The sequence below is a fragment of the Loxodonta africana genome, chromosome 25, assembly GCF_030014295.1.
Source record: "Loxodonta africana isolate mLoxAfr1 chromosome 25, mLoxAfr1.hap2, whole genome shotgun sequence".
Lineage (NCBI taxonomy): Eukaryota > Metazoa > Chordata > Mammalia > Proboscidea > Elephantidae > Loxodonta > Loxodonta africana.
The window spans coordinates 34,717,135-34,729,485 of NC_087366.1; the positions used below are offsets into that span (position 1 = coordinate 34,717,135).

The 12,351-nt window shown below is 38.8% G+C and overlaps 1 protein-coding gene across 1 annotated transcript in view; it reads left to right on the forward strand.

Annotated features, from left to right (window-relative positions):
- The window catches only part of MAP3K21 (mitogen-activated protein kinase kinase kinase 21), a 70,005-nt gene that overhangs the window by 47,977 nt on the left and 9,677 nt on the right, over positions 1–12,351 (forward strand). The window contains exons 7-8 of the mRNA XM_010591015.3: positions 10,212–10,362; positions 10,732–10,829. Coding sequence (XP_010589317.2) covers positions 10,212–10,362; positions 10,732–10,829 — 249 coding nt within the window. The remainder of the gene's footprint in view (positions 1–10,211; positions 10,363–10,731; positions 10,830–12,351) is intronic.

The window sequence follows — 12,351 nt, forward strand, 5'->3', positions numbered from 1 at the left end:
AGGGTCTTCCTCTTTTTCTTTGACCCTCTACTTTGACAAGCATGATGTCCTTCTCCAGGGACTGATTGCTGCTAATAACATGTCCAAAGTATGTGAGATGTAGTCTAGCTATCTTTTTTTCTAAGGAACATTCTGGTTGTACTTCTTTTAAGACAGATTTGTTCCTTCTTTTGACAGTCCATGATGTATTCAATATTCTTCGCCAGCACCACAATTCAAAAACATCAGTTCTTCTTCAGTCTTCCTTATTCGTCAGCCAGCTTTTGCATGCATATAAGGCGATTGAAAACACCATGGCTCGGGACAGGCACACCGTTGTCTTCAAAGTCACATCTTTGCTTTTCAACACTTTAAAGAGGTCTTTTGCAGCAGATTACCCCAATGCAAAACACTATAGGAGAGAATAAAACTGCCCTGTAGGGTTTCCACCTGTGGTGTAGTGGTTAAGTGCTACAGCTGCTAACCAAAAGGTCAGGAGTTCAGATCCACCAGGCGCTCCTTGGAAACTCTATGGGGCAGTTCTACTCTGTCCTATAGGGTCGCTATGAGTCAGAATCGACTTGATGGCGCTGGGTTTGGTTTTGGTTTGGGTAGGGTTTCCAAGGTGTTTTCTTCCACAGAGCGGCTGGTGGGTTCGAACCACTCACCTTTCGGTTAGCAGCCAAGTGCTTAAACACTGCGCCACCAGGGCTCCTTCATGAAAAATTAGAATAGTCTAATGATATCAGTAGCATATTTATGAATATTTTGAAAATCAAGTCAGGAATTTAAGATCACTTCCACCTTTTCCTTACTTTGTGAGGAAAAAATTATTTTTAACTTTAATCTACTTTAGGTTTAATCAACTTAATAGTACAAAATAGTATTTTTTTTTTTAAATAGCACAAAGTAGTATTTTCTTTTAATAGCAGAAAAGTAATATTTTGGTTTTAAAATGAGTGTCCAGTCTTGTGGAGAAAATACATATAGCTAATTTGCCTGGCACCTTTTGACTGGGGTAGGTAGTTTCAGCTAGACCCTGAATAAAACTTCGTTGTTGTTGGGTGCTGTCGAGTTGATTTTCGATTCACAGGGACCCCGTGTGACAGAGCAGAACTGCGACAAAGGGTTTCCTAGGCTCTTATCTTTATGGAAGCAGATTGCCCATTCTTTCTCCCATAGAGCCCTGGGTGTGTCCCAACTGCCAGCCTTTCAGTAAGCAGCCTAGCGTTTAACCATTGTACCACCAGGGCTCCTTGGAACTTTAGTGGAATGAAATAAAATTATTGATTTTTTTCAAAGTGGAGGCAAAACAAACCCCAAAACTAACCTAGGCCCGAGAAGAATGCAATTAATGTGGAGTTGCAAACAGGTAAATGCTTGTCTGCTAATGGAAAGTTCGGAGGTTCAAGTCCACCTAGAGGCACCTCAGAGGAAAGGCTTGGTGATCTGCTTCTGAAAAATCAGCTATTGAAAACTGTGGAGGAGTTCTGCACCGACACACATGATGTCGCCATGAGTCAGTCAACTCAAGGGCAACTGGCTTGGCTTATGTAAAGAAGCACCTGGTAATCATTACTAAATTACTTTATTAAATCTTTAATTTAGATCCCTCTGTTTGCTCCCTCAAACTTGATTTTCCACTGCATACCATACTCATTTGGAGAAAAAAATTTCGAAAAAGATGTTTTCTCTGATCAGGCCTGCAATCAGTTTTTTAAATTAATTCATGTCTCTTCTCTCTCTCCCTCCCTCCCTCTGTCTCCCTCTTAATCCCTCCCTCCTCGTCTCCCTCTCTCCCTCTCTCTTTCTGTAATGAAAACAGAATTTTTTTTTTTAAAGTTCTAAGGACCCCAGTTCTCTTCACAGTTAAAGGGAAATATGGTATAATAATCTTAGACCTTAAAGGGCTGTCACTTTATTGTAACTGACTTGTCTTTCTGAGAGTGCATTTCATAGAGCCACACCATGTACCTTGCCTTTCCCTGGATGGGTAAGGGTTTAATTAAAGGAACAAAGCCATGGTGAGAAGACAGCTCGGTGAGAAGACAGCTCGGCGAGAAGTGGCAATGCCATCCATTCTTGCCCAGCATTTTCCCTGTTCTCTTCCTTGTTGACCTCACCTTCTTCAGTTGTGAATACCAGCCTGCTTGAAGTGTTGAAGTTGCATTGGAACTGAGCCCAAGATTTGTACTTGTTAAACCGAATACTTTTGGAATTTCAAATATATTCTAACCTTGAAGGGTTGAAATGACACCAGTTTAGGGAGCATCCCCACGTTCCCCAAACAGCAAGTTTCTCAGCATTCAACCTCTGAAGTAATAAAGTAATGAACTACAACTGCCTAACAGATGGAAACATTATAATCCAACTATTCTAAACAGGACTTATTTTATATATAGGAACTATTCATTCAGGCCTGTAACCTGAATCTTGATCATCTTTCTGGCCCCAAACTGCTTGAACATCTTACTCTTGTCTTCATTTTTGTGTCTTCCCTGGCCGCTAGTTTGCATAGATGTGACCCCCACCTCTTACCTTTTTTCCCCCACAACTCACTATAGTGAGACAGTTAAGAGCCTGAACTCCAGAACCAAACTGCTAGGGGTTGAACCCCAGGACGGGTTACTTAACCCGGCCGTACCTCAGATTCCTTTTCTATAAATGGGGAATAATAGTAGTTTATCAGGATTTATCAGGGTTTAATATATATGAAATACTTAGAACAGTGCCTGGCATGTGGTAGGAGCTCTATACGTGTGGACAGTTGTTACGATCATTATTTTTTATTATTACTCTGAAGCTCTTTGCGCCCTTGAGGCCTCTCACTGTTATCTGCCGTTCGTGGCATTAGCATGTGTTCACTGTGAAGCTTTCGCCTCTCTCAGGTGGACCAGGGTACATTTTTGTCCATGTCCGATTTAGTGGATTCTGTGCCTTTTCACACTGAGCTGCAGATGTCGCCTGGCACGTTTCCCCTGGACCAAAGATGGGCAAATGTGAGTCAGCCTGAGTGTGAAAAATTGATTTTAAAAGCCTCATGTGAAGCATAAAACCTATGAAACTGAAGGAAAGGACACGTGTATGGGTTGAGAGAGAGGAAAATCGTTTCAGTAAAACTGAGCAAAGAAGAGATTACCACAAAGACCATTTAAGGAATAGCAAAGAAAAGGACCTTATAATATAAGCGTGACTTTGGATAAAAACGTTTCACCATTATGCTAAGAATCATTGTCTGCTAAAGAGAACACCATCTAATAGTTGCACAAAAATATTTGTTTTTTTACTATAATTTCCTCTGGTTTACTCTAACGATTAGTATTGTTATGTGATATCATATTTAGGGCACACTTCTCTTTGAGAATAAGAAATACTAGTATTAGCTAATCCTCTGAGAATTTCAGGTTTCAAAGTGTAGTCTTAGGGTTGATGTGTTAAAGCAGGGCAAAAACACGCCTCTCCCAACTGTTGAATAGAATCAAGTGGTAGAAGAGTCAGTCACAGAGCCTTCTGTTATTTCAGGAGCCTGCTGCTGTTGTATAGCCTTGGTGTAATTTCCAATAACAGAGTATCATAATGGATAGTAAATATAGAGCACTTATTTTTCCAAAGCGCTGATGCAAGTTGAAATTACCAGTAATCCTCCCTTCCCCCTGTCCTCCCTGTCCTACTTAATAAACAAATAATCAAGAGTACTTTGCTTAACTAAATATAGTAATGACAGGTATATGTACTATGTCTGATTTGTTCAACACCTTTTAATCGGCCCCCTGCACAACTGTAGTAATTGTTAATCTCTAGTGAGCACTTTTGTGAGAAACAAACCAAACCAGTTGCCACTGAGTCAGTCCTGACTCTGATGACCACATGCACATCAAGAGTAAAATTGTGCTCCATAGGGTTTTCAGTGGCTGATTTATTGGAAGTTGATTGCCAGGCCTTTCTTCTGAGGCACCTCTGGGTGAATTCAAACCACCAACCTTTCAGTTAGTAGTCGAATGCTTAACCATTTGCACCACCCTGGGGCACCCTTACTTTGTGCCAGGCATACACTAAGCTGTTTCCATGCGTTAATTCATTTAATTATCAAAACAACTCATCAGATGGGTAACTATTATGATCCCCAAATGAGGGACCCAGAGACTGTGAAATGTGATCTGAGTCAGTAGCTACAAAAATGGAGAGGCTGGCATTCACACACAGCCTCAAGAGCTCGGGCTCTTAACCATTCCCTGCCCAGACTCTTAGTTCAGCAAATGTTCAGATAATGTTGAAACAAAAGAGGAAACAGAAGAACAAATCAAGAGAGGGAAGAAAGTGTGGAGGGAGGAGGAAGAAAGGAAAAGAGAGTATGGGAAGAGAGAAAAATGAGAGTCACTGAGTTGAAACTGAAGGAAAGCAAGAGAGAGAGAGAGACCCTTGGGATGAAGTCCAGGGAACGCAGTCACGCACTATCACAAAACCCCTTTGCTAACACTGTCAACCATCTTTCTAATAACTGTGTACAGACTTCCTGTTTAACCCACGATTACAGATCACATCCCAAGGAAGTTTAGTTGGCTCAATGGTATTTTGAACAAATGACTTTTTTTTCTTTTCACTTGGAAAAATGAACTTGGTAGTAATTGCTATATTTAGTAGCATTGAGAGAATGTACAGTCAAAAAGCATCTTTCTTGTTGATCTTGAAACTTAAAAGAATGCTGGAAATAAACAATTTGTTTTACACTCCTTATCTGCAGAGACTAAGTAGGAAGAAATGTGTAAGTCAGAAGTTCTTAATCGCTTTCAAGAAATTTAGAGAAGGTGAGGTCTAAATGATAGAAGTAATACTTTCTGTTTTATCCCTAGCCCTTTGTAGTTACTTCAGGGCAGGGTCAGAAACCCCACCTACATTATTTTACTGATAATCTTGACTAGTTTTGTAGATTTGTTGATTTCTCCTTTTATGCTTAAAACAACTTAAAAACACTTTTAAAACTAACTATAAAAACTTCTGAAATCAAGTCTAGTATATGAGAGTATTTTTTCTTTAGCTTCAAATCTTGTTCTAGAAGTTACTATCTGAAGTGAAGAAGATAAAGCTGTTTTTTTAAAAAAAAGTGCTTCAGGATACATGTGTGCAGTACAGTGAGTTTCTCTTCATACATTGCCTTTCTGGCCTTGGGTTTATAAGTATGCCCAAAATGGTTGGGTGGTCCACAATCCAACAAGGGATTGGTTAGTCTACTAATCAAATAGGGTGTGTAAATCCACCCAGTAGGATTAAGTGACCTTGTGGGAATTGGTTGATTACTAAATTACTATGCAGTTTAAATGGCTGCGGCCTACCGAGGGGATTGGTTAGTTCGTGGTCCTGGTGGGAGGATCATGACTTGAAATTGATAAGAGTTAGGCTTACATAAGGACCAGTTGCACAGAGTTTGAGGGGGGCCTCACTACCATCAAGAAGAACCTGGAGTGGAGCCCTTCTTTTGGACTTGGGGTCCCTCTCTGAGAATCTCCTAGATATGAGAGAAAGAGCTGTAACACTGAAGTTGGCGAGAGATGGTACAAAATAGCGCAGCAGTACAAATGGCAGCAGTATGAGCATCAGGAAGCAGGAGGCCAGTGCAACGCGGCTGCAGTGGGCTTGTGGGCCCAGGGAGTGAGAGAGAGCTGAGCACCATTGGGCAGGAGGCTCGCTGCCAGAGTGGGTTGCCTCTGGGCACTTGGAGGAGCTAAAGAGCTGTAACACTTGGCCAGGCAGGGCAGAGGCTGAGAGAAGGCCAGGCATTTATCACAGCCATGAAGGAGCTGAGAGCTGCCCTGATTGGAAGCTGTCATAACTGATGTTAATCCTGTCTCCCAAGCTGTATCCAGTTCTTTCCAAGTTGATCTTGATCCCAAATTGTAACCTCTTACTTCCCCCAGTAAGCCACATAATTGTGAGTATGGTCTGTGAGTTCAGTGTGGCCATTGCAACAAATTATTGAACCCAGTAGAGAAGTGTAGAGAGTGCATTGGGAGGATGGCTGGTGTCAGAAATAGTAAAAAAAAGCTGGAGAGTGGAGGTATGTCTGCCTTCTATCCCATAGGAATCAGATCCTGATTCTCATCTCTCCTCTTGAAGTTAGATGGCTTTTGACACTACTAGATTGGAATATGTATGTATTTAGTTGTATAACATGGATCAGAACGCTAGATTTTAGAAATATTCATGTGTAAAATTGTTGTCATTGGCTATTCCTTCTACCAAAGATCCTTAATTATTGAATCTTTTCTCTTAAATATTATGTAAACAACATGTAGTCACTTGTTTAATCAACATGATTTTCTAAAAAGTGTTTAATAACAGAATTAATTATTATAACTCTCATTCGCTGAGCTCTTAGTATACATTAACCGCTGTGTTCCGTACTAAGTATATATTATCTTCCATTGACTATCTTATTTAATCCTCACAACATCTCTAAAAGGTGGTAGTATTACCCCCATTTTATAGATAAGGATTCTGGAGTTACATAGTTTCAAAGTTCATACCCTAGCTATCACCCAGTTTGACTCCAAAGCCTTCCTTTGCCTATGTATCATATTCTTCACTTGTCTTCCCCTTGCCTTTTTAGATTAAGAAAGAAATAGATGCAGTGGTGTGGGATAAAATGCACCATAGGTTTTGAAGGTGTGTGTTTTGTGCTTGCTGAATCATTTATCAGTTATGTGGCCCTATGGCAGAGCCTTAACCTCCCTGAAGCTGTGTCTGTATCTGTAAAATGGAAATAAAAATTCTTGCCCAGTCACCTTGCAGGGGAGAAGCATTATTTGTTTGAGAGAATATATTTAGACACTTTGATTACTAAAATGTGTTAGGAAGGATATTTAAATATATTCAATTCAACTTATTTCAGTGACAGTTATTATTGCCAGATGTTCTTATGTGTAATTGGTTTCAGTCTCTATATCTGGTATAGCATTCTTCAATTAAAAAAAAAAAAAAACAGTTGCCATCCAGTTGATTTCCATTCATGGAGGAGTCCCTGGGTGGTGCAGACAGTTAAGGGCTCAACTACGCATCAAAAGGTTGACAGTTTGAACCCACCCAGAAGTGTATCCAGAGAAAGGTCTGCAATCTACTTCTGAACGATCACAGCCTCGAAAACCCTGTGGAGCAATTCTACCCTGTAATGGGGCTGCCATGTGTCTTCAGTTATAAACTGCATTAAATGTATTCTGAGACATATACATGATGCAGATGTTGTCCACATATACAGGCCTTTGAAGCTATAGGAAAGTTTAATTTTAGGCAAACTTAATAAAAAAATCTTTCCAAAGATCTTCTAAATAAAACTAGGCATTTATTTGTTGGTCAAAATAAATGAACAAAATCTTGTTGATGGATCATTTAACAAATATAAGACTATTTCAGTTACTAGATTTGTTAGAATAAATGTAACTAGTTAATTGAAATTTATAACTAGGGCTTCTAACCCTAATGAGGAAGACTGGAGAAGAATATGATGAATTTGAATTATGGTATTGGTGAAGAATATTGAATATACCGTGGACTCCCAGAAGAACGAACAACTAGTCCATTTTTATGGTGCAGGACTTTGCATTCCCTTGAAAAGCATGTGACTGGACAGATTCTCAAATGGAAAGATAATTGAATTACTAAAGTATGTTGAAGTCATTTCATCTTAAACTTTTACTTTACAAATAGTAACATTGCTTTATGTAGCATTGACAGTTTATGAAGCACTTTTATAGACACGATCTCTATTTTCTTACAACAACCCTCTGAGTTAAGCAGATTGGCTGGTATCATTGCACTTTAAGAAATGAGGAAGCTAAAGCTGAGAGACTGTTGTTAGCAATGGGAACACAACGAGGTGAGTTGTGTAGTTGAGATGAACTCAGGTCTACAGCTTTCCTACTCTACCCTGCTGCTCTCATGTAAATAAAAATTGCTGATCCACTCCTCTGTAGTTCTACTATAATTTCTTATAAATAAAAGAGTGAATAATGTATTCAAAATTACCAGTGTTCTTAATCACACACATAAATACTCATACCTACCCCCCAAAAAAACCAGATATACATAAACACAAATATGTATATACACACATGTATATATATCTATTTAATTTCATATATTTTGTCATTGAGAATATACACAGCAAAACATGCACCAATTCAACAGGGTCTACATGAACAATTTAGTGACATTGATTATGTTCTTTGAGTTGTGCAACCATTCGTACCCTCTGAGTTGTTCCTCCCCCACTAAGATAAACTAACCACCCTCTATAGTTTCTAGCTAGTCTTTCAAGCTGCTCTTGTCACTTGTGATCCCATATAGATAACTCTTAAAAGAATGTAATGCTGAAGGCAGACTTTTTTACTAGTTCACCTAAACCATTGTTTGGTTTTAAGAAGACTTCAGGGGATGGTTTTGGTTTAAGGTTTAAAGATTATCTCAGGGCAGTAGTTTCAGGAGTTCATCCAGTTCCACAGCTCTAGAAAGTCTGGAGTCCATGACAATTTGGAATTCTGTTCTGTATTTTCCCCCTTTTGATCAAGATTCTTCTACAGAATATTTGATCAAAATGTTCAGTAATAGTAGCTGGGCACTATCCACTTCTTCTGGTCTCATGGCAAAGGAGGCAGTTGTTCGTAGAGGCAGTGAGCCACACATTCCATATCCTCCTCCTATTCCTGACTCTTCTTTTTCTGTTGCTTCAGGCGAATAGAGACCAATTATCCTGCCTTGAATGACTGATTGTAAGCTTTTAAGAGCTCAGGCACTACTCAGTGAACTAGGAGGTAGCACAGAAGCACTAAGCACATTATTAAGCCAATTAACTGAGATGTCCCATGAAACCATGACCCTAAACCTCCGAACCAAGGAACCAAATCACATGAGATGTTTGGTTGTATACAGGCAGCCTCAGCAGCTACTCTTTTTTTTTTTTCTGTTTTTGTTGTAAATATGTCTATAACACAACTTTTGCTAGTTCAGCTTTTTACAGGTGTACAACTTATTGACAGCACTTACAGTGATTGGTTGTGTAACCCTACCCTCAATTAGATATGATTTTTTTTAATTAGATAATACATAGAACAAAAGCAAGCATCACCCATGATGCCTGAGATTGTTAAAAAATGATAAAAATAAGTTAAAGTTCCCTCTTTACATCAGCAATCCTCTCCCTTTTCAGTAAAAACGTTAATAAATTTTTATATAAATATTGACTCCTTTTCTGTGTATGTGTGTATATATACACACATTCATAATTTTTTATTAAAATAATATGTAATAAACATTTTTTATTTAACTCATTTTTTATGGCAACAACATACTCTTATGTAGGTACATATTCATGTTTTACACTGTTTTTAGAACATTTGCTATGCTACAAAAACCCACTGCTATAGGACAGAGTAGAACCATCCCGTAGAGTTTCCAAGGAGTGGCTGGTGGATTTGAACTGCTGACCTTTGGTTTGCAGCTGAGCTCTTAACCACTTTGCCACCAGGCTCCCACTGCGGGACCAGGGATCCACTGTGCTACCTTTTTTTTTTTTTCGTTAAGTGTGTAGTGATAATAGCAGCCTTCCCCAGTGATACCTAAATCCATTATAAATGTACTTAAAGGCTGGAGAGAAAGCATATATGTGTTTAAAAAAAAATGCAGATATTATGTAGGAAAATAACCGCCCTGTGAGGTGGTACAAAGGGAAAGGCACAGTGAAACTCAAACATTTCAGATTAATGTGATTTTAAAAAGGCAGGTATAGCCAGACTCTCATGATGACTCAGCAAAGTTGTGATGACTAATGAAAAATTAGCTTAAATTGGAATTTTAAAGTATACTTTTGTGTCTCAAGTTCAGAACTTTAATAGATTTGGTTAAGAAAAATTGCAATGCTAATAATAAGGTCATTTTAAGTTAAATGTTCAGTTTAGCCATTTTTTGCAAATAAAGTGAAACTATAACTGTCACAAAATGTTGAAGACATCAACAAATAAATAGTAATCAGATCTTTGCTGTTAACTTGGATTTGCATCATTTCTGTTAATTTACTTTTCCTCCTATTTTTATGATTGGAAAGAGAAAGTTGCCATAGATTGGATGAAATAAATTATTTCTTCCCTTTTTTCATGTTTTGAGTAAGGTGGTTTCCCACCTGATTGGATTCATTGAACTGTTTTAACAAAGCTGATACAGGTAACTGAATGAAGCTCTCTGTTTAGTGACTTCAGATGAAAGCAATAAAACTTGGGGAAGGAACACAGTCTGTCGCCCAGAAGAATTTGAAGATGTAAAAAGGCATTTCAAGAAAAAAGGTTGTACCTGGGGACCAAATTCCATTCAGATGAAAGAACGAACTGACTGCAAAGAGAGGTACAAGTGTGATAACCGTGATATCCCAGCGTTTGCTGTGACAGAGAGCAGTGCCTTTTTCAGTGTGGCCTTGGTCAGACTAATCTTTTAAATAGCAGTGAATACAGAGAGATCTGAATATTAATTTTATTTTCCAGGATGAGCTTATCATTACTAATTATGATTTAGTTAAACACTTTGAAAGATTCGCTGATTTATTTTTATCTAATTTTAAGGTTTTATTTGTACTTAGTTAGATTTTCAAAACTCAGAGCACGTATGTGTTCTCTTTACTACCTTAAAAATATTGTAATTGGCATGTATTCCCCAAAGCCTAATCTGTGTGTCATGTGGTTCTATCATATGAAAATAAACATCTTTCTTTTGTAGAATAAGACCTCTCTCAGACGGCAACAGTCCTTGGTCAACCATCTTAATAAAAAGTCAGAAAACCGTGCCCTTGGCTTCATTATTTGTGGACCAACCAGGTAAATGCGTTTCAAGAATTTGAGTTAGACTTGGCATCTGTGTGTTCTGCTGCTTTGCTTCAGTGGTCCTCATGTGGTTGTTAAAGTATCATAGAGAAGCTAGCAAGTAGTAACATTTACTTACAGTTTTTACTTAAGCTCAAACATTATTTTCTGTCCCATGAGACTTTAAGGTGGAAAATAATTTGGCTTTTATTTTTGATAATTTGTAACTGCTTTTCTTTACCAGAAACATTAGTATCAATATTAACTACATGGAACCGATTAGTTTAGTAAATAGGAAAGTGTAGACCGTCTGCAAGTTCCCCTGAGCCTGGAGAGTGGAGCTCCTGAGTGTGTTGCTACCTCTAGATGTGATGAAATCTTAAGAGGAGTTTAACTTAAAACTACCGCTTCGAGAGTATTGCGTGGAAATTTCTCTTTAATTTGAATGAATCATAATGATACTCATATTAAAAGACTGAAAAGATATGGAAATTACTGAAAAGGATTGTTAACTACCAAAAAAAAAAAAATTGGTCTTAATACTTAACAATTTAAGGTAGCCCCTTGCCCTTTTGATGCTGTGGCCATATTACAGATGTTTTAGCCAAACACAGCATAGATTGCTTGGATTTATCAGTGCTGTGCTCAGTTTGACAAGTACCATTTCACCCACTATCCATGTTGCATTTCTTCTTCTATATTGTCATAAAGAAGTGGTTTCAGTAGAAATATCTCCATAAATACATTCAGGTGTAATTCTGGGACAAATGCCTTTTTTTTTTTTAAATAAATAATTTTTTATTGTGCTTTAAGTGAAAGTTTACAAATCAAGTCAGTCTCTCACACAAAAACCCATATACACCTTGCTACGCATTCCCAGTTACTCTCCCCCTAATGAGACAGCCTGCTCTCTCCCTCCACTCTCTCTTTTCGTCAGCTTCTAACCCCCTCTACCCGCTCATCTCCCCTCCAGGCAGGAGATGCCAGCCTAGTCTCAAGTGTCCACCTGATCCAAGAAGCTCACTCCTCACCAGCATCCCTCTCCAACCCATTGTCCAGTCCAATCCATGTCTGAAGAGTTGGCTTCAGGAATGGTTCCTGTCCTGAGCCAACAGAAGGTCTGGGGGCCATGACCACTGGGGTCCTTCCAGTCTCAGTCAGACCATTAACTCTGGTCTTATGAGAATTTGAGGTCTGCATCCCACTGCCCTCCTGCTCCCAAAGGGGTTCTCTGTTGTGTTCCCTGTCAGGGCAGTCATCAGTTGTAGCCGGGAACCGTCTAGTTCTTCTGGTCTCAGGATGATGTAGTCACTGGTTCATGTGGCCCTTTCTGTCTCTTGGGCTCGTAATCACCTTGTGTCCTTGGTGTTCTTCATTCTCCTTTGATCCAGGTGGGTTGAGACCAACTGATGCATCTTAGATGGCTGCTTGCTAGTGTTTAAGACCCCAGACACCACTCTTCAAAGTGGGATGCAGAATGTTTTCTTAATAGATTTTATTATGCCAATTTACTTAGATGTCCCCTGAAACCATGGTT